Raw genomic sequence first — 22,532 nt, 5'->3', positions numbered from 1 at the left:
CACCACAAAAATCAGCATTTGAACTTTGCAAATGAACATATAGACAAGCTTGATGCATTTTAGAAACAAGTTCTGTGGACCGATGAGGGTAAAATTGAACTTTTTGGCCGGAATGAGCAAAGGTACTTTTGGAGAAGAAGGGGAACAGAATTTAATGAAAAGAACCTCTGTCCAACTGTTAAGCATGGGGGTGGATCAATTATGCTTTTGGGTTGTATTGCAGCCAGTGGCACAGGGAACATCTCACGAGTAGAAGGAAAAATGGATTCAATAAAATTTCAGCACATTTTGGATGCTAACTTGATGCCATCTGTGAAAAAGCTGAAGTTAAAGAGAGGATGGCTTCTACAAATGGATAATGATCCTAAACACACCTCAAAATCCACGGGGGATTACATCAAGAGGCGTAAACTAAAGGTTTTGCCATGGCCTTCACAATCTCCTGACCTCAACATAATTGAAAATCTATGGATAGACCATAAAAGAGCAGTGCGTGACAGATAGCCCAGAAATCTCAAAGAACTGGAAGACTTTTGTAAGGAAGAATGGGCAAAGATACCTCAAACAAAAATTGAAAGACTCTTGGCTGGCTACAAAAAGTGTTTACAAGTTGTGATGCTTGCCAAAAGGGAGCAGCACAAGATATTAACTCTGCAGGGTGCCCAAACCTTTGCAGACACCATTTTTTTGTCTTCTGTTATATTGAAAGTGTAAATGACGGAAATAAAATCTAACATTTGTTGTCATATTATAAGAATGTCTAATCTGTAATTTGATGCCTTTTGGAGATTTTTTCCCTCTTTCCTTGGCTTCTTTATGCACATTAATACAAATTTTTACCTGGGGTGTCCAAACTTTTGATCCCCACTGTAGAGATGTAAAGAAGGGCCATAGTAACATGGTTGGCTCTGCATCATGCATATTACTTGTTACAGGCCATAGTGCCTTCTGTCCATCATATTGCCCAGTACAGTTTAATGATTCCTTATGAAAGCTAGCCTGTAAAGTTTACTTAAAGGGGGACTCCACTGGCCAGCGTTTGGAAGTAAATGTTCACAACGATTTTTCTTTTGCACTGCGGGGGTCCTTATGACATCATGGTCACGCCCCCTCAATGCAAGTCTATGGGAGGGGGCGTGATGTCCGTCATGCCCCCTCCAATAGACTTGTATTGAGGGTGTGTGGCCGTGATGTCACGAGGGGCGTGGCCGACCCCCACAGAGCGAAAACAGAAATCGGAAAAGTTACTTCCAAACGCTGGCCTCTAGAGTCCCCTTTTAAAGTAAAAAAAAAAAAAGAAACTTGTGACACGTCATACTCACATGTTTTGATCAGTGGGACTCTGGGTGTAGAGACACTCAATGATTGCAAGCCGAGCAAACTGTATATAGATTCAATGCAAGGCTCTGACAAGTCATTATGATAAGTCAGAAGGTTTTAAAGACTTTAGGTACACTTTAGGTAAACAGTGTTCCCATAATGCTCAGTTCACACTACTTTTAGGAGTTTCTGTTGGCAGTTCACAAAATGCAGTGATATTCTTTTCCTCAAAATCAATCATATGATGGATCTGGCAGTGTTCAGAACATATGCCATCATGCAAATGTACAAGAAGCCGTATGGCCCTTTTAAAGGGGCAAAGCAGGTCCCAATAAAAAGCACTCATCTCATACACCGGCACTCATTTAAAGGGGTACTCCGGTGAAAACCTTTTTTCTTTTAAATCAACTGATGCCAGAAAGTCAAACATATTTGTAAATTATTTCTATTAAAAAATCTTAATCCTTCCAGTACTTATTAGCTGCTGAATGCTACAGAGGAAATGCCTTTCTTTTTGGAACACTAATGACATCACGAACACAGTGCTCTCTGCTGACATCTCTGTCCATTTTAGCAACCATGCATAGCAGATGTATGCTAAGGGCAGCATGGTGGCTCAGTGGTTAGCACTGCTGCCTTGCAGTGCTGGGGACTTAGGTTCAAATCCCACTAAGGACAACAATAAATAAAGTGTTATAATTATTATTATAATAACGTCAGCAGAGAGAAGTGTGGTCGTGATGTCATCAGAGAGCATTCCAAAAAGAAAAGAATTTCCTCTGTAGTATTCAGCAGCTAAATAAGTACAGGAAGGATCAAGATTTTTTAATAGAAGTAATTTACAAATATTTTTAACTTTCTGCCACCAGTTGATTTAAAAGAAAAAAAGGTTTTCACCGGAGTACCCCTTTAAGGAGCCTTTACACTGCTTACTTATCATGCTGGCTGGGCAATAATAAAATTAAAGGGCCCCATGAATGGTCCAGCGATGGTTCGTGTGTCCCCTTAATTTAAAGGGGGACTCCGGTGGGAAACATAATTTTTTTTTTTTAAATAAACTGCTGCCAGAAAGTTAAACAGATTTGTAAATTACTTCTATTAAAAAATCTTTACCCTTCCAGTACTTATTAGCAGCTGTATGCTACAGAGGAAATTCTTTTATTTTTGAATTTCTTATTTGTCTTGTCCACAGTGCTCTCTGCTGACACCTGATGCCTGTCTCAGGAACTGTCCAGAGCAGGAGAAAATCCCCATAGCAAACCTATGCTACTCTGGACAGTTCCTGACACGGACAGAGGTGTCAGCCCATGTAGAAGGCTGTGCTAGAATGCAAAAAGTCATAGGAGTATGGTCTCCGTACCCTGGAGATTGTAAAAATATAGTGCAGATCAGAGGATGCTAACTGTTTGTCCCTTGGGAGTTACATGCAACATTGACTGATGGTAGGGAGCCATAACAACTCCAAAATGGAAGCAATATATATTAAATGTGGAGAGATGAGAAATGACAGATTAACAAGTATTGTTAACAAAACCAAATAATTAAATTTGGTATTACATCATTCAAATTGACACTGCCTCGTGCTTAGGATATGCAAATGCTCGTGGTCATAACTCAGGGCTGCTATAGTATGTTGAGCCCCACACCAGGGGGCCCAAGTCCGAAATATCAGGAAGCAAACTTAAAAGGGGTACTCCGGTGGCAAACTTTTTTTTTTGTTTTAAATCAACTGGTGCCAGAAAGTTAAACAGATTTGTAAATTACTTCTATTAAAAAAATCTTAATCCTTCTAGTACTTATTAGCTGCTGAATGCTACAGAGGAAATTCTTTTCTTTTTGGAACACAGAGCTCTCTACTGACATCACGACCACAGTGCTCTCTGCTGACATCTCTGTCCATTTTAAGAACTGTCCAGAGTAGGAGAAAATCCCCATAGCAAACATATGCTGCTCTGGACAGTTCCAGAAATGGACAGAGATGTCAGCAGAGAGCACTGTGCTCGTGATGTCAGCAGAGAGCTCTGTGTTCCAAAAAGAAAATCATTTCCTCTGTAGTATTCAGCGGCTAATAAGTACTGGAAGGATTAATATTTTTTATTAGAAGTAATTTACAAATCTGATTGCCTTTCTGGCACCAGTTGATAAAAAAATAAATAAATAAATAATACAAAAAAAAGTTTTCCACCAGAGTACCCCTTTAAATGTGTATGTACATATCATATCACTTTTTCTATAAACTATAAATAGCCTGTATAGGCATATGCATTATAGATAATTATACTTCCTATTCTACAAGCCATCCCTATAAAAATACATTCCAAACACAGCTCCCAGATGCTCCGTGCATTTGTACTGTAATTTCTAGGGTGTGGAAAGCACCGAATTACAAGTCTGTTTTATCCTGCGGTACGCTCTCCAATTTCTCTGGCCTCGATGCGCAGATCTCCGATTGCACCCTGGTGTATACAGAGTTCACCACAACGTATTGAGGTAGCTTGGAAACAAAATGTGTTTACTTTAATTACTATCATTAAATCATAGAGAATGGTACTGGTGAAGTGCGGCTACTGCAAACACGCCGTCTTTTACTGAAAATGAAATTAACTCTCCACACCAGATACGGTAACATCGTGCTCCACATTGTACATTACCTGGGAGAACATGAGCTTGCATCTTAAGCTGCATACTGACAGGTAGCCATCTGGAGACTGGAGACAAAAAGGACATTGAAGACAGTCACAATCAGAACATCTTAAAGGGGTATTCCAGGAAAAAAAAAAAAAACTTTTTTTTATATATATTAACTGGCTCCAGAAAGTTAAACAGATTTGTAAATTACTTCAATTAAAAAATCATAATCCCTTCAATAATTATCAGCTGCTGAAGTTGAGTTGTTGTTTTCTGTCTGGCAACAGTGCTCTCTGCTGACATCTCTGCTTGTCTCCGGAACTGCACAGAGTAGAAGAGGTTTGCTATGGGGATTTGCTTTTAAACTGGGCGGTTCCCGAGACGTGTCATCAGAGAGCACTTAGACAGAAAAGAACAATATAATACAGGAATATAGGTGCACTACTGTGGTAGATGTATACAGTGACATTGGCGATTCTGTGAGTCGACCGAATGCTGCCGTAATTGCCCACTGGCCCCTGTTTTGCTTATCACGAACAGGTAGGTTTAGCGCTAGGTCCCGTGCCATCTGAGAAACCTTGGCGTTGGTGTGCGGGCTCTGGTGTGTCCTTCATATAAGAATATACTGGCGAATGTCTCAATTTTAACATCAGTGTTGAGGGATTAGCCAATGTCATTGTATACATCTACCACAGTAGTGCACCTCTATTCCTATATTGTATTGTTCTAATTGTTACACATCCACACCGTCTATCTGGTGTAGGATTCTATTGTGGCACTTGTAGCCCGCTGCAGGCATCCTCCATTGTATGCATTTTTATGCTGGGGATCGCCCCTAGCAACGGACTACAAGGGCAATATCTGCTCCCCCAGTATAAATGCACAACCGCAGTTGGGGTTGAGCACCTCCAGCCATTTGAGACCACGTTTTTTGTTGTTGTTACAGAAAAGAACAACTCAACTTCAGAAGCTCTAAGTACTGAAAGGATTAAGATTTTTTAACAGAAGTAATTTACAAATCTGTTTAACTTTCTGGAGCCAGTTGATATATATATATATATATATATATATATATAGATAGATAGATAGATAGAGGGAGATATATATATATATATATATATATATATATATATATATATATAAAAAGTTTTTTCCTGGTTAACCCCTTTAATACATAGGTAGATCGTATTAAAATCATGACATCAAGTTCTTGGATAAATGTCTAGAGCAGTGGTCTCCAACCTGCGGACCTCCAGATGTTGCAAAACTACAAATCCCAGCATGCCCGGACAGCCAACGGCTGTCCGGGCATGCTGGGAATTGTAGTTTTGCAACATCTGGAGGTCCGCAGGTTGGAGACCACTGCTCTAGAGTTTTGATAGTGACCAACTAATATTGCACATATGGATAAAAGCTGATAGAAACCCTATGGATACAGTTATTTATGTTCAATGGCAACATACTGTAATGTTTAACAGAGATAGGCGCCGAATACAAATAGCTGCAACAGATCTTCCACATCTGAACGTGGCATTTCATGTCCATTGTCTTTTATGTAAGGTCCAGGTGTTTTTTTTTGTTTAGCAAATGATTTTTACAAATTTTTTCATTATCCAATAGAAAAAAAAAAAAGAAAAAAGAAAAAGCCAAGTCTGTCAAAAGGTTATTCCTATAACAGAAGTCTTTCATTAACATTTTACTACACACGCAGGAGTGACGGGGATGAGAGTTAGAAGAAAATGACATCTTAAAAATATATTCCAAAATAGACTAAAAGTAGTACATGTCTGCCAGTAGATTCTCTCATAAACAGCACAAAGTCAACAAATACAAGCATAGAAATATGATAAATGACCAATAATGTATGGCAGGGCACGCACCTATAAGGAGCAGAGTTAGAAGCCTGCTGCTCTTCATCCTGTAACCTTCCCGTAGTCCCGTATAGTTATGGCGAGGATTTACTCATACACCCTGTATATTTTTACTGTTAGGTGGAGCACCTCCTAAAGAGGCACAGGACGGCCTTTCACAGCTCTGCATACTTTACAGTTTATTCAGTTCCTTGCTAGGGGAAAAAAGACCACAGAAAGAAAGGCCGTCTTGTTCGCTAAGGAGCTAACATTAACTTAAACATTTGCATGTGAGGTTTTGTGGTCTCCGCTGTTAACATGTTCAGTCCCGGCACAGCGCTCTCCAGAACGTTTAGTCTACTAAGAGGGAACTCTGCTCATTTATATTAAGGGTACATCCTCACCAACTATAGTAAAATGTCTTTGGACAATTATTGACTAATAATATTACTGTATTGCTATAGGGCAGGTATTCAACTATTATTAGTAAGGGTTTGTTTATCCAGGTCGGCCATTAGGAGAAGGTCCGAGCTGCATGCTTAGACTTGGTTTACACCTAGTGGCCGCAGTGCCATGAAAAAGACAGGTGCTGCCTGGTGTACATTTTTATTACCCAAATAATACGTCACATGGTAAAACAAGTGATGGAGGATGTAAATCTGCGGTTCCCTGTATGACCTGAATACTGCTACACACTGTACCCCTGAATATACTACCACACACTGTACCCCTGAATATAATACTGCAACACACTGTGCTCCTGGTATATTACTACCACACACTGTACCCTGAATATAATACTGCCACATACTGTACTCCTGAATATAATACTGCCACACACTGTACCCCTGGTATAATACTACCACACACTGTACCCTGAATATAATACTGCAACACACTGTACCCTGAATATAATACTGCCACATACTGTACCCCTGAATATAATACTGCCACATACTGTACCCCTGAATATAATACTGCAACACACTGTACCCCTGAATATAATACTGCCAAACACTGTACCCCTGAATATAATACTGCCACACACTGTACCCCTGGTATAATACTACCACACACAGTACCCTGAATAAAATACTGCAACACACTGTGCCCCTGAATATAATACTGCCACATACTGTACCTCTGAATATAATACTGCCACACACTGTACCCCTGAATATAATACTGCCACACACTGTACCCCTAAATATAATACTGCAACACACTGTGCCTCTGGTATAATACTGCAACACACTGTACCCCTGAATATAATACTGCCACACACTGTACCCCTGAATATAATACTGTAACACACTGTGCCCCTGGTATAATACTGCAACACACTGTACCCCTGAATATAATACTGCCACACATTGTACCCCTGAATATAATACTGCCACACACTGTACCCCTGAATATAATATTGCCACACACTGTGCCCAAGTATAATACTGCCACATACTGTACCTCTAAATATAATACTGCCCCACACTGTGCCCCTGAGTATTATACTGTCACACACCATGCCTCTCATTATAATACAGTCACACACCATGCCCAAGTATAATACTGCCACACGCCATGCCTTTGAGTATAATACTGCCACATGCTGTGCCCCCAAATATAGTATTACCCTGTACTAAATAATTATACCTCTTGGTCACAATGAATGAGGTGTCTGTGCCCCCGAAATGATTGATGCCACTGTGCCCCCTAATGAACTGTGCCACTTTCCTCCCCATATGGACTACCACTATTCCCCCATTAACTGTGCCACAATGTCCTCTTAATAACTGTGACAGTATGAGCCAGAGCAGAGGATCAGCGTGGGACCTGGGACAGTGGAGCTTTCTCAGGCCCCACGCTGATCCTCTGCTCTTGCTTCTTTTAGTCAGGCCTGGCCAGAGCAGATGGATGCAGGCAGCGTTAATCGCACTGTCGGCATTACAGAGGAAGCGTTGGTCGTACAAAGAGCTCCCTTGCTCCGTGTTGTTTCGGCTATTCATTGGTATCGGTGTCTTAAAGACCCTGATACAAATGACTACAGGGAGAGCAGATATCTCCGCAGGAAACCAGATCTGGACTGCAGTGCACCAGCTAAGTATTGCTGCTATAGGGGTGGGGATGGGCTGGAAAATATAGAACCTGAGATGTTTTGAAAAAAAAAAACTTTCAGGAATCATTGAGGTCTGGACTGGATGAAGAAGGAGAACATGGAAGCTGTCACCTGTGAGTTACTGCATTTAAAGCACCATTTTAGGTCTATAAAGCTTGTATTATGCAATGAGATAGAGACAGCAGCAAGTTAGCCAAGTAAAGCACTTTTGGCTCCATCTAACGGGATTTGAACACCCAGAATCCAACTGGAAACTTAGAAAAGCACACAGGTTACATGATATTAATAGGTGCAATGAAAAATCGCCACACAACATCACTTTAAACAGTTTAGGATACAATTGCTTCCACTAACTAAACTAAATCAGACATAAAATGTTATACTGGTCACTACAAGCCTTCTCTACAAGGTTACACCGAGTGTCATACTCACAGAACTGAAGGCTGAGACTTAGAAAGGCCAGAAGGGCAGCCAGGGCCAGCAGTAAGATAAAGCGGTTTCGGAGAAGCATTCTTTAATTTCTTCTACTTGGTCTTCATGGTTTCTTTGTTTCTGCCAATGAACATCTATGAAAAAAAGAAAAAGCGAGATGACATTTCTCTACAGTGTAAGGCAGTAGTTATAGGACTGGTACTTCCCAAAATGCTCCTTCATAGGGTACTTATCCTATGTACAGCCAATGGCTCCAACCACTTCACCTGTACTATTTGGCCATGCACGGCCAGTCCATCCTTTAGCTCTATGTCTAACTGTCACAACTGTCATCAAATCTGGGCCATATAACCTACACACAGCCCTTGTACTGTGTGCAGATTGTGTATTAGGCAGGGTTTTTTACCTTCTGTCTGCCGTCCTTTATTACCCCAAAAAACTGTTTTGATGGAAGCTGCACACAGTCGGATAGGTGTGGCGCCAGGTACACAATGCCCCGCCGCTGCCACGTTAGCGCTGGGAACGCTGTATGATTGACACACAGGTCCCAGCACATGCGCCCTACGCTTATCACCCGTGCACGCCGCGGCGTGTGTCGTCATGGCAAGCGCTCGCTCCTGCCGCCTACCTCCTCAGTGCGCATGCCCAGTGCTAAAGACAGGGAGCGCGCTTCCTCTCTGCCTCTAGGCACTGGGAATAAAAGCAACAGAGCACGTGTCTCCGGTCACCGGCACAGCAAGAAGAAAGAAGAGGATAGCGGGCACTATTAGATATTCAGTAATAATAAAGGTGCACATCTGAATAAAGGTTTTGTTTTTTTAACAGCAGACGACACACCGCAGCGTGCACCGGGGGTTAATCGTAGGGGCGCATGTGCTTGGACCTGTGTGTCAGTCACACAGTGGTCCCAGCGCTGACGTGCAGGGGATAGGCGTGGAGGCGGCGGGGCATTGCGAACCTCGCGCTACACCTATCCAACTGTGTGCGGCTTCCATCAAAACTGTTTTTTGGGGTAATAACGGACGGCAGACAGAAGGTAAAAACACTGCCTAATACACAATCTGCACCAGTATGGCCCAGATTTGATGACAGTTGCGCTTTAACTATTCACAGGCCTGCATGAATTACATAAGAAAATCAGACTTGCTATCTCTACACTGCAAGAGGTCACGAACCTTAGAAGAACATAGGATAGAAGCAAAAGAATTTCAATAGCACCCACAGACTGCAAATTAGCAAAAGTTTTCAATGCTCGTCTATGGACAAAATAATATGGATATACCCAGCCTGTAACATGTCCTCTTACCCCAAGGCTGGACTGGAGCTACATAGAGATATATAATGCTAAACCAGTCCACTGGGAAATGCAGTTCAGATAACTAGGATTTACATCATTGCCAAAGCATAATCTGTAACATAATGGAACGTTCACATCTGGAACTCTGTACAGAGCCTAAATATCTGTGCAGGTTTTTTCCCACATCTCTTTTTAAAACCACATTCGCATAGTACTGCAGATCAGGGTTCATGTGACATATCCACAATAAATTCGTCCAGTGTGAATATAACCTAAAAGGTGACAATCTAGCATTAAAAAAGGGTACTCCAGGTTTTTTTTTTTTTTTTTAAATCAACTGGTGGCAGAAAGAGATTAAACCGATTTGTAAATTACTTCTATTAAAAAAAAAAAAAAAAAAAAAAAACAATCCTTCCAGTACTTATTAGCTGCTGAATACTACAGAGGAAATTCTTTTCATTTGGAACACAGAGCTCTCTGCTGACATCATGACCACAGTGCTCTCTGCTGACATATCTGTCCATTTTAGGAACTGTCCAGAGCGACATATGTTTTCTATGGGGATTTTCTCCTACTCTGGACAGTTCTTAAAATGGACAGAGATGTCAGGAGAGAGCACTGTGTTCCAAAAAGAAAAATAATTTCCTCTGTAGTATTCAGCAGCCAATAAGTACTGGAAGGATTAAGATTTTTTTAATAGAAGTAATTTACAAATCTGTTTAACTTTCTGGCACCAGTTGATTAAAAAAAAAAAAAAAGTTTTTCACCGAAGTACCCCTTTAAATCAACTGGTGCCAGAAAGTTATACATATTTGTAAATTACTTCAATTAAAAATGTTTCATCCTTCCAGTACTTCTTAGCAGCTGTATACTACAGAGGAAATTCTTTTCTTTTTGAATTTCCTTTCTGTCTGACCGCAGTGCTCTCTGCTGACACCTCTGTCCATGTCAGGAACTGTCCAGAGCAGGAGAAAAATTCCCATAGCAAACATATGCTGCTCTGGACAGTTCCTGATATGAACAGACGTGTCAACAGAGAGCACTGTGGTCGTGACAGAAAATAAATCCAAAAAGAAAAGAACTTCCTCTGTAGTATACAGCTGCTAAGAAGTACTCGAAGGATTAAGAATTTTTAATAGAAGAAATTTACAAATCTGTTTAACTTTCTGGCACCAGTTGATTGAATAATAATAATAATGTTTTCCACCGGAGTACCTCTGTAAATGTTTTCATCTGCAGAACAGTACATTTTGTTATCCTTGTAGAATTATTATTATTATTTTTTTTATATTCCAAAATTTTTATTTTTTGTAGAATTATTTAAATGTTTCACAACCCACACAAGTAAAAGCATTCTTCTGATGTCCATAATTGTCTAGGTCAGTGTTTCCCAACCAGGGTGCCTCCAGCTGTTGCAAAACTACGTCTCCCAGCATGCCCGGACAGCCGCTGGCTGTCCGGGCATGCTGGGAGTCGTAGTTTTGCAACAAGTAGAGGCGCCCTGGTTGGGAAACACTGGTCTATGTTATACTGTACATGTACAAAAAGGAAAAGCACAACTTTTTTTCAAACCAAATGTTTCTCCTTAATACTGCTAGTCTTTACATCTGTAAGCAGACATTAATAAGGTACATTAGTACAGAGAAGCCTATAAATGCAACCAGCCTATCCAGGTACTGAAAGTAAGTGATGACTGTATGATTCTATCCTATAGCCCTGCTTCAAGGGGCTCACATATGGACCGTGCAGTTCACTTTTCCATTACTCTAACATTCTTCTCCGGGTTTTCTAGCAGCTAAGTATGGTTATTTCTAGTTAATAATTATTTTAGTATTCTATGACCCATAAAAATTTGTGATATATTCTCATTCAAAATGTTTATTGAAGTTAAGAGGGATAGGATACAGATAGCAAAAACAAACAAACAAAAAAAACGTCCACAAAAAGAAAGTCCTGCTTGTACAGCACTAAGTAAACAGAGAAACCCACAAAATAATTTTAATGGTGTTTGGATATTTAGGTGACGGGGGCGGGGGGGGGGGGGGGGGGGTTGGTTATCAGCTGTACATTCCGATATGGCCCTGTGTAATAGGCTGAGCCTTGCATGTTCATTGGATGATTGCATCTTTAAAGCTAGTTTAAGAATCATTATCCCCTGCACATTACCTGAAAATAGGGGCTGTAAGGACAACAATGATAGAAGTAAGAAGGGCCTGCACGTTAATTGAGGCATGTAGCAGGCTCAACAAGCAGATCGGTGCTCATTGTCTGTCAGTGTAATACCACCCTTACTGCCTGTCAGTGTAATACCACCCTTACTGCCTGTCAGTGTAATACCACCCTTACTGCCTGTCAGTGTAATACCACCCTTACTGCCTGTCAGTGTAATACCACCCTTACTGCCTGTCAGTGTAATACCACCCTTACTGCCTGTCAGTGTAATACCACCCTTACTGCTTGTCAGTGTAATACCACCCTTACTGCCTGTCAGTGTAATACCACCCTTACTGCCTGTCAGTGTAATACCACCCTTACTGCCTGTCAGTGTAATACCACCCTTACTGCCTGTCAGTGTAATACCACCCTTACTGCCTGTCAGTGTAATACCACCCTTACTGCTTGTCAATGTAATACCACCCTTACTGCTTGTCAGTATAATACCACCCTTACTAAGCCAGCATGGAGAGAAAAAAAACAACATTTATAGAAACCAGAAAAGGTAGGAACATTTTGGAGGGAAATTATCTATTGCTTCAACTTTTCCTAGCATTTGCCAAATGGGCAGGAAGGGGGTGTGGTATTGCACAAAGGGGAACTGGCCTCCCCATGCACTTCTACCCGTCAGCAGGAAAAGATGGGTATAAATAAGCACACGGCTAGATAGGGACAGTTATCATGATTCCAGGCATACGGTGGTGGTGGGGGAGTGGTAATAAAGAAGACATGGACTGGATTTACTTGGGCTCTTGCTGTGCTGGGGAACGCCCACTGGGCTCTTAAAGGCTTATTTGCATAATAACATAAAATGCTTATATCTCAGGACTGAAAAGGACTATGGAGATTTAAAAAAAAAAAAAGGTATGCCCAGAATCCTGATGATTTGCCCTATCTAGCCATGGGTTTATTTACACCCATGCTTTTTTGCTGATAGGTCAGGTTTTATTTATTACAAATAACACAGCTTGGAGCTGGCATTTGGGCAATAAATCCAGTACAGCAGACACAAGCCGAATTTCAGTTAAGAGAAGTGTATAAAACGCTGATAAAATAAATTTGTTTGTAAGTGTTTATTCACATCTCCGGTTCCCTAGATCTAAAGTACATTTACGTCAACCCAGGGGCATTTATACTTTGACTGCAACCTCTGCAGCTGCACAAAGGTCCAACAGATAAGGGGAGCAACTGCAATCTTAAATGGGTACTCCGGCCCTAAGACATCTGCACCCGGGTGACGTCACGACTCCACCCCCGTGTGATGTCACGCATCGCCCTCTTCAATGCAAGTCTATGGGAGGGAGCGTGATGGCACACACAGGTGGGTGCTGCATGGAGCACACACAGGTGGGTGCTGCATGAGAGATTGCGGGGGTCCCCAGTGGCAGGACCCCCGCGCTCAGACATCTAATGTCTTAGGGACGGAAGTACCCCTTTAAATGCAGCAAGCTGTTTTCTTCTTTTACTCTCTATTAGATTGCATGTAAGGAACTGAGCTAATACATTTCATTACTTATTTTTACTGGTAATTTTTGTTGAAGAAACCTAATGGAATGTTCTATGATGAGCTGTTGGACTGCAGGGTGCGTATATACTTTTCTTGCACATGGCCTGTCTCAGCCGAGTCTAACGAAACTCAATTGCAAGGAAGAAGTCCAGGGAGGTCAGAAGGTACAAAACTTTTATTTTGAATGGAGAGTATATGTACAGTCTAAGCAGTAAAAAGACACGTTACACCAACGTGTGTTTCGACTAGTGGCACACAATCTTAATGGTTTTTAAAAGATAGACATAGGTGATATAAAATACTCAAAGGGAACTGGCTCTAGTCCCAAAAATGTTGCGCACCCCCTCCCCAAAGATCCACATATGTTACAAATCCTTAAAATTACTGGTAGTGAAGTTATTTCCTACCTGAACTTATCTCAATGATGTGATCAATAGCAACCAAAATCACAACAATTGTATTATAGTGCAGGGGTTCTCAACCAGGGGTACGCCAAGGGTTATGCGGGGGTACGGCAATTCCCTGCATTGGCCAGTATTTGTCAGCGCAAAGCGAGGATCGGGCGCCGAAATCGCCGCGGCAGCTCATTATATTCTATATATCCCCCCCTCCATCTTAATCCCCTTGTGCCATTATTCCCCCCTCCCTCTGATTCCCTTTTGCCATTATCCAATTATGGCAAAGGGGGATTAAGATGGAAGGGGGAATAATGGCACAAGGGGATTAAGTATCGCATTAGAAAGTTAAGCACACGCCATTATGAAATTAAGTACTTTTATGACTTATTTTGTCTGCGAGTACCCCTCGCACAAACTTACGTGCGAAGGGTACCCACGGACATACTATCACCCTTTGGGGGTACAGTCACGGAAAAGGTTGAGAACTACTGTTACAGAGGACCAACTCATGCAGGATATACAGTACATTTATAAATACATCGCAGTTCCAAAATAATAATAATATTATGTCATACATCACGGTATAGTAAAAAGGCACAGAATAAAATATACCCCATGTACCACAGATACATATAATTTATGTACTGCAGAAATTTATATATGAGAGAAAATATACATAAACAAAATACATTACAAAACTAATATCCTATATGGATGTAACACTTGAACATCAATAGATGCTAATCCCAATACAGCAAATGGAATTTGAGAAGATTCATTATAAATGAGAAAACTGAATAATCCAGTCCACATCCATGATCGTAATATTGCAATATTGCTACAGTAATAACTACAAGACAGTATGCAGGAATCTTTGACCTGCACACTACATATTCTTCAGGGAAAGGACAGTCACCTAGCAATAGCTGATAGGTACAGGTGACGCCTCTTAGTTCTGTCTAGAAAGTAATTGAAGACATTACTGTGCCTGCAATTTCTTCCTCAGGTGAGGTCCGGATTGAGGGTGGGGCTCCCCTCAAGTGAAGCTCTGCCTGCTCAGTCGGTGACATCCATTTACTAGAGTAAAGATTTTGGAGTAGTGTGATCAAAGGAGACAAAACTATTGTAACTTTCATTCAATAAATGAATGTGCCTGTGAATGCACTCAGTCCCAGGCTGTTCAAAGAATATAAAAAAATATATAGTCTAACCACAACATATCATACAGAAATTAGCATCCTAACTGTAAAGCATAACGAACAGCCAAAAAAATGCTAAGGCCATGAATATTATGCCCCTATTTCCATTTCCTCTGTATATGATGCTGAGTATGTGTACTCAACTTCTGTGGTTGACCATTGAGAGGCCTATTCTGAGTGGACCCTGTCCAGTGAAACCAATGTATGGTCCTGCTAACTGTGCTGCAGCTCAGTTTAAAGGTCTTGGCAACCTTCTATAGCATAGGCCATCTTTATTTAGAGCAACATTAATTTTTTCCCAGATCCTCAGAAAGTTCTTAGCCATCAGGTGCCATGTTGAACTTCCAATGACCAGTATTAGAGAGTATGAGAGTGATAACACCAAATGTAAGACACATGCTCCCCATTTACACCTTAAGACCTAGTAACACTAACGAGTCATATGACACCAGGGAGGGGAAATGGCTAATTGGGCCCAATTTGGACAGTTTCACTTAGGGGTTTACTCACTTTTGTTGCCAAGGTTTCGACATTAATGGCTGTGTGTTGAGTGATTTTGAGGGGACACAACATTAAACACTGTTATACAGGCTGTGCACTCACTACTTTATATTGTAGCAGTGTCATGTCTTCAGTGTTGTCATCTATATACAGTGATCCCTCAACATACGATGGTAATTCGTTCCAAATGAACCATCGTTACTTGAATCCATCGTATGTTGCGCGATCCGTGCAATAGTAATATAGAATGTTTTACTCATGTGTCCCCGCCGCTCCGGACCATCACCGCTGCCCTGGATTGTCGCTCTCCATCGCCATCATCACGTCCCCGGGTGTCCCTGCCGCTCTGAAGGAGAGCGATGGCCATGCAGCAGAGGATGAAGAGGACGGTCCAGAATGTTGGGGACAGGTGAGCGACACTCACCAGAGCACACGGGGCACATTAAACGGCTTTCTGGCAGCAGCTGAAGCAGTCTGCGCTGCCGCATAGCCATTTATGCGATGGCCCCACCATGCAAATGCATCGTGTGTTGATGTTGCCTTCAACATGCGATGGCCTCTGAGAGGCCATCGTATGTTAAAATTATCGTATGTCGGGCCATCCTAGGTCGGGGGATCACTGTATTTAAAACTCAACGTGTATGTATGTACAGTGGGGGATCAAAAGTTTTGGCACCCCAGGTAAAAATTTATATTAATGTGCATAAAGAAGCCAAGGAAAGATGGAAAAATCTCCAAGGCATCAAATTACAGATTAGACATTCTTATAGTATGCCAACAAAAATTAGATTTTATTTCCATCATTTACACTTTCAAAATAACAGAAAACAAAAAAATGGCATCTGCAAAAGTTTGGGCATCCTGCAGAATTTATAGCATGCACTGCCCCCTTTGCAAAGCCGAGACCTGCCAGTATTATGGATTGTTTTCAATCATCATCTGGGAAGGTCAGGTGATGTCAATCTCAAAGGTTTTAAATGCCCAGACTCATCTGACCTTGCCCCAACAATCAGAACCATGGGTTCTTCTAAGCAGTTGTCTAGAAATCTGAAATTTGTCGACACTCACAAAGCTGGAGAAGACTATAAGAAGATACGTTTTCAGAAGACGTTTTCAGATGTCAATATCATCTGTTCGGAATGTAATTAAGAAATGGCCGTCATCAGGAACAGTGGAAGTTAAAGCAAGATCTGGAAGACCAAGAAAAATATCAGACAGAACAGCTCGCAGGATTGTGAGAAAAACAATTCAAAACCTACGTTTGACTGCACAATCCCTCCAGAAAGATCTGGCAGACACTGGAGTTGTGGTACACTATTCCACTATAAAGAGGTACTTGTACAAATATGGTCTTCATGGAAGAGTCATCAGAAGAAAAACTCTTCTTCGTCCTCACCACAAAAATCAGCGTTTTAACTTTGCCAATGAACATATAGACAAGCCTGATGCATTTTGGAAACAAGTTCTGTGGACCGATGAGGTTAAAATTGAACTTTTTGGCCGGAATGAGCAAAGGTAAGTTTGGAGAAGAAGGGGAACAGAATTTAATGAAAAGAACCTCTGTCCAACTGTTAAGAATGGGGGTGGATCAATCATGCTTTGGGGTTGTATTGCAGCCAGTGGCACAGGGAACATCTCACGAGTAGAAGGAGAATAGATTCAATAAAATTTCAGCAAATTTTGGATGCTAACTTGATGCCATCTGTGAAAAAGCTGAAGTTAAAGAGAGGATGGCTTCTACAAATGGATAATGATCCTAAACACACCTTGAAATCCACGGGGGATAACATCAAGAGGCGTAAACTGAAGGTTTTGCCATGGCCTTCACAATCTCCTGACCTCAACATAATTGAAAATCTATGGATACACCTTAAAAGAGCAGTGCGTGACAGTCAGCTCAGAAATCTCAAAGAACTGTAAGACTTTTGTAAGGAAGAATGGGCAAAGATACCTCAAACAAGAATTGAAAGAGTCTTTGCTGGCTATTTATTATGGAAATAAAATCTAACTTTTGTTGACATATTACAAGAATGTCTAATCTGTAATTTGATGCCTTTTGGAGATTTTTCCATCTTTCCTTGGCTTCTTTCTGCACATTAATAAAAATTTTTACCTGGGGTGCCCAAACGTTTGATCCCCACTGTATGTATGTATGTGTTTATGTTCCAGCATCACGTCCAAATGGCTTAAGTTATTTACATGAAACTTGGCACATATGTTACTAACATGTCAACAACAAACATAGGATAGGAAATGTAACCCTTACTCACCCCCATTTGCCAGGGTCGGGTTTTTTGTTTAAAGTCTCATACAGGTCTATGGGAAATAACTTCCAAACGTCTGCAGATATTTCGATAATACTAGGTCACATGTTACTTATATGTCCACTAAAAATATATGATTGTTAAATTCACCCTTACCTACACCCTTATATAAAAGATGGGTTTTTGTTTCAAGTCCCATGCAAGTATATGGGACTTCGAGTACTTTACTCCACAAGCTCCGCTCTGCATCTCCTGGTAAATGTGTCAGTTCGGCATGCAAGCAACACCCCATCTCACAAATGCCCACTGTCTAAGCCCCACTCCTTTAATTATCTACCCTTTTTGTGCATCGGTCTGGCTTGCAAATCATGCCCAGTCCCACACAGCCACAGCCCCTTCTATTTTCAGCTTACAATATCTTCATCACAAATCAGTCCCACCTGAGGACAAGATATGAGGATGAGACATAAGGACAAGATATGAGGGCAGCATATGAGGACGGAACATGAGGACGGGACATGAGGACGGGACATGAGGACGGGACATGAGGACGGGACATGAGGACGGGACATGAGGACGGGACATGAGGACGGGACATGAGGACGGGACATGACAACAATATATGAGGATTGGATATGAAGTCAAAAGCTGCCTCCTTTGTTGATTTGAAGGATTAGGAAGGAAAAACTGGGCAATGCCGAGTACTCAGCTAGTGAAAAGATATAATAAAAAATTTACAAAAATGTGAGGGGTGGACTCACATGAGATACTGTATAAAATATATATATATATATATATATATATATATATATATATATATATATACACACACACACACACACACACACACATACACACACTTTTTAAATGGATTGCTCAAAGATTAAAAGTTATCTTCTATCTACAGGGCCCCCAATAATCATAAGGACAGATCAAAAGCCTCCATCATTACTGTCTATGGGAATTCCGGACATAGCTCAGAGTCCAGCAATGTTCAGAAGTCCTTTACAGAGTGAATGAGTGTTGGCTGAGCATGCGTGCTACTCCTTTATTCATTCAAGGGAAAATAAGACCTCTGAGGGCTTTTTACGCCAACCCTACAGTTATAAAATGTGGGTGTGGCCTAAAATGACATCAAATTTATTACAATATATGCCAGCAACGCCTCTTGAATAGGCTCAATTGCTATGGCCACAGAATTTTGTATTAAAGACTGGCGTGAAATGATGCAGAATGTATTAATGGAGCACTTAAGAAAAGTTCTTAAAAACTTTTCATCTAAGTATTCTTACATCTAAAGAAAACCAGTGAACTTTGCACAGCAGAGTAAATATTTACTGAAAATGTAAATATGTATATGGCATCAGCTCAAAAGAACAGATACTTGGCAGTTGTGCTTGCATGTATTGGGCATTGCCCACAAGTGAGTCAGTTTAAGAAATATTCTTCAGCACAACCGGATAGGTTACATATGCGCTGCAGGGGAAGAGATCACACACTCCAGCTGTAAATGATAAACTCATTGGAGTTACGTGCAAACGGCAGGGGGTATGCTAGGAATCATAAACCAATGTTCTGCCCATATAAAATTCTCTAAGCAACAAGTACACACAAGTGTAACATCTCAACTACAATACAAAGTAGTTTATGTTCCAGAGGCACATTGTACTTTCCAAAAATAACAAAACACTGCTTAAAGGTTTTTTGGGGATTATGCAAATGTTAAACCACTATACAATGGAGAGATGTGTAACTTTCTGATGGACATATTGTTTCAATTCCTCGTATATCTTTTGCTATTGGGGCACTCATGGTTCATATTCAAAGTCTAAATATCTGTCTTGATCATAAAGGGCCAAGAAAAAAAGTAACAAAAAAAATTTAGTAAAAAAACAAAACCCACAAAGTACTCACCAGATAAATCCACAGTCGCTCTAGAGACAATTCGCTTGTTGTATACCATTAATCTTGGGCGTGAATATATGCTGGCATAACTAATAATACTCACACCCAGGATATAAATAAACATTGGCAACAAAGCATTGGCACTGGCAAAGTGGGGGATCGTAGAGGAGAGAACACAGTTTTTTGAGATCATAGAAAGTCCATAGACTTCCTAAGGACTTTCTGTGAATCTGAGTGAGCCTCCTGCTGTGCCTGTGTGTCCTGCTAGTAGCAGCAATCCGCCCCTACAAGCAGACACACAGGGATCTTTGAGTCACGTGTACACGTGCAGGGTACGCACAGACATCTCGGCCTAGCTCAGAGAGCAGGGGGAGGGAATGAGATGTCTGAGAGTACACTGCCCATGTGTGTGTAACTCGCAGATCCCTGTGTGTCTGCTCATAGCGGCGGATTGCTGCTACGAGCAGGACACACAGGCACAGCAGTAGGCACACTCTAGGGATGGTCAGTAGCGCATCCGCCGCATCAAATACACTGTGGGTGTTCTATGTGTGACCCTATTCTATGGGTAAATTTACACATACTGTAGCCGCTGCAGAATAAACAGTATCAAATTCACAGTAGATACAGTACATATGAATGTACCTTAAAGGGTTACTCCGCCCCTATACATCTTATCTCTTTTCCAAAGGATAGGTGATAAAATGTCTGATCGTGGGGGTCCTGCCACTGGGACCACCCGCGATCTCTGCTGCGGCACCCGAGATATTCGATGCACGGAGTGGACTTCGCTCCATGGCAGATGACTAGCTATGCGGCGCCGAAGGCTCGTGAAATCATGGCCTTGCCCCCCTTTGTGACGTCACTCCTTCCCTCTCAATGCATGTCTATGAGAGGGGGCATGGCAAGCACCATGTCCCCTCCCATAGACTTGCATTGAGGGGGCGTGGAGTAACGAAGGAGCCTGGCTGTGACGTCACGAGCCTCCTGCGCCACAGCCAGTGTTCTAAATGAACACTGAGTGCTGCAGGGACATCGTGGGGGGTCCCAGCAATCAGACATCTTATCCCCTATCCTTTGGATAGGGGATAAGATGTCTAGGGGTGAAATACCCCTTTAAGAAGAGAGAGAGAGAGTCAAAACATCATCTTTAGGACCCATTCACACTAAGTAATCTCCCCCTGAAGATATTTCGGATGGAAATTTTTCGAGCCAATTTTGCCAAAAGAATAAACAGGTTCATTCTTTTGGCAGAGTCTAATATACGAATTATGTGTCTGAGCGTCTGTCACAGAAAGTCCAGGTAGTGAACAATGCAAAAGAATCCCATTGAAAACAATGGGAGGGTGCTGCATTACAATTTTAAGTAGAATTCCAGAGCGGAATTCCAATCAGAAAATACGTAGTGTGAATGGACCCAGAGGCTGGGTTCAACAATAGCATTTAAGTCCATATTTGGTCCTCATTTTGGTCAGTATATTTAGCCAAAAAAGTAGTGAGTTCAAAACACATAAAATGGTGCAAATCTCTTAACTGTGTCGGTTCAACTCCTGCTTCGGCTAAAAATTTTGAGAAACCTACAGTAAGCTTCAAAAGGACCAAATACCAGGTGTAAAATCAGCCTCAGGACTACTTTAATTATGTTTGAGCTATATGCCCCACACCCCCTGAGTATTTAGACTTGTGAACATTGTGCTACCACAACTTTTTGAGCATGCCCCAATTTGCACACAGGTCTCACTTTTTTTTGCCCTGCTCTGGGTAGCGTTCAGCAAAAGGGGACACCATCTTAGGCATCCTGGTAGATTTATTATGCCTGTAACTGATTTTAACCTTTGATGCATGGACCATGCGGATTGCAACAAAGCACATCCCAAACCAAAGCTCTTTTAAGAAATGCCACATGTGAATCCAGCCTTGACCTGTTTCTGGTTCTTTTTCTTTTCTAGATTACCTAAAATGTCATTTTGGTTTGCAGTCTGGGCGATTTTCTTCCCTGGTTTAGAATACATAGAAAATAGTATTTCATATCGTAGCTGCCTGCACCTCAAATACATTTCTTAAAATCCGCTCTTTTCTCAGCTTCGACAAAATTTCTACTTCATGCCCTCCATCATCTCCTGCCGATACTACTGCAATAGCCTTCTGTGTGGCCTTCCATTTAAGGCTGGGTTCACACTGCATTGTGTGTTTATGTTTCACAAATTTTTGTCTTATTACTTTTCTTTTTTTTTGCTGTACAGCATAGCACAGTAGTCTGCATTATTGTTTCCAGCAAACAGAGATTATATGATGCAGAGCTTTTATTATCATTATTATTAATAAAGTAAGTCAGAAGGAAAAGGATTCTGCTGTATGGCATATAGCAACATCTGTTTTTAGCATTCGTTCATCAGTTGCATTTTATCCCTTTCAGAAGTATAACATGTATATATTAAACATTAATTAAAAATAGTTTTAATGAGAGTGACCATTTAAGGGTAGGGTCACACATAGCACATCACAGCGTATTTCACACTTTGAGAAATCCACCAGGCAGTGGGAAATAAGCTGTGTATTCTCTTAAGTAGACACACAGGGCTTCCCTGCTGCAACCCAGTGTGTTTGCTCATAGCAAAATGTGCAGCCCATTTCCTGTGTGAAATCTGCTGTGCGTATGCTGTGACCCTACACTTAAGAAAATAATGAATATCGCCCTAGCTGTTCTCCTGGACTCTTTTCAGGTGTGTGCCCTTACACATAAGATAAGGTGTCAGTCTGCCTCCCACAGGGGTCTCGCAGTCACAATCAGTCTCCAACGATTTCAACCATCCATCGCCTGCGCTCTTCTTCTCTTTCTTTCCTTGCTTCCTTCTCTCTTTTTTCTCCCCCCCCCTCCCGCTTTCTTCACTTACTGTGCTG

General features: G+C 41.3%; 1 protein-coding gene across 6 annotated transcripts in view; it reads right to left on the bottom strand.

The window, feature by feature from the left end:
- Nucleotides 1-22,532, bottom strand: part of PXYLP1 (2-phosphoxylose phosphatase 1) — an 86,990-nt gene that overhangs the window by 19,553 nt on the left and 44,905 nt on the right. For 3 of the 6 annotated variants that reach the window (XM_056564884.1, XM_056564881.1, XM_056564886.1), the window contains exons 2-3: nucleotides 8,347-8,480; nucleotides 3,972-4,028 (exon numbers count right to left, since the gene is read on the bottom strand). In XM_056564884.1, coding sequence (XP_056420859.1) covers nucleotides 3,972-4,028; nucleotides 8,347-8,425 — 136 coding nt within the window. In that variant the 5' untranslated portion in view covers nucleotides 8,426-8,480. Of the gene's footprint in view, nucleotides 1-3,971; nucleotides 4,029-8,346; nucleotides 8,481-8,612; nucleotides 8,733-8,752; nucleotides 8,918-16,530; nucleotides 16,655-22,532 lie in introns of those variants that run through there. The other 3 variants (XM_056564885.1, XM_056564882.1, XM_056564883.1) reach the window with 3 other exon arrangements.

Source organism: Hyla sarda, chromosome 3 (genome assembly GCF_029499605.1).
Source record: "Hyla sarda isolate aHylSar1 chromosome 3, aHylSar1.hap1, whole genome shotgun sequence".
Taxonomy (NCBI): domain Eukaryota; kingdom Metazoa; phylum Chordata; class Amphibia; order Anura; family Hylidae; genus Hyla; species Hyla sarda.
This window is presented reverse-complemented; position numbering and strand designations above follow the sequence as displayed.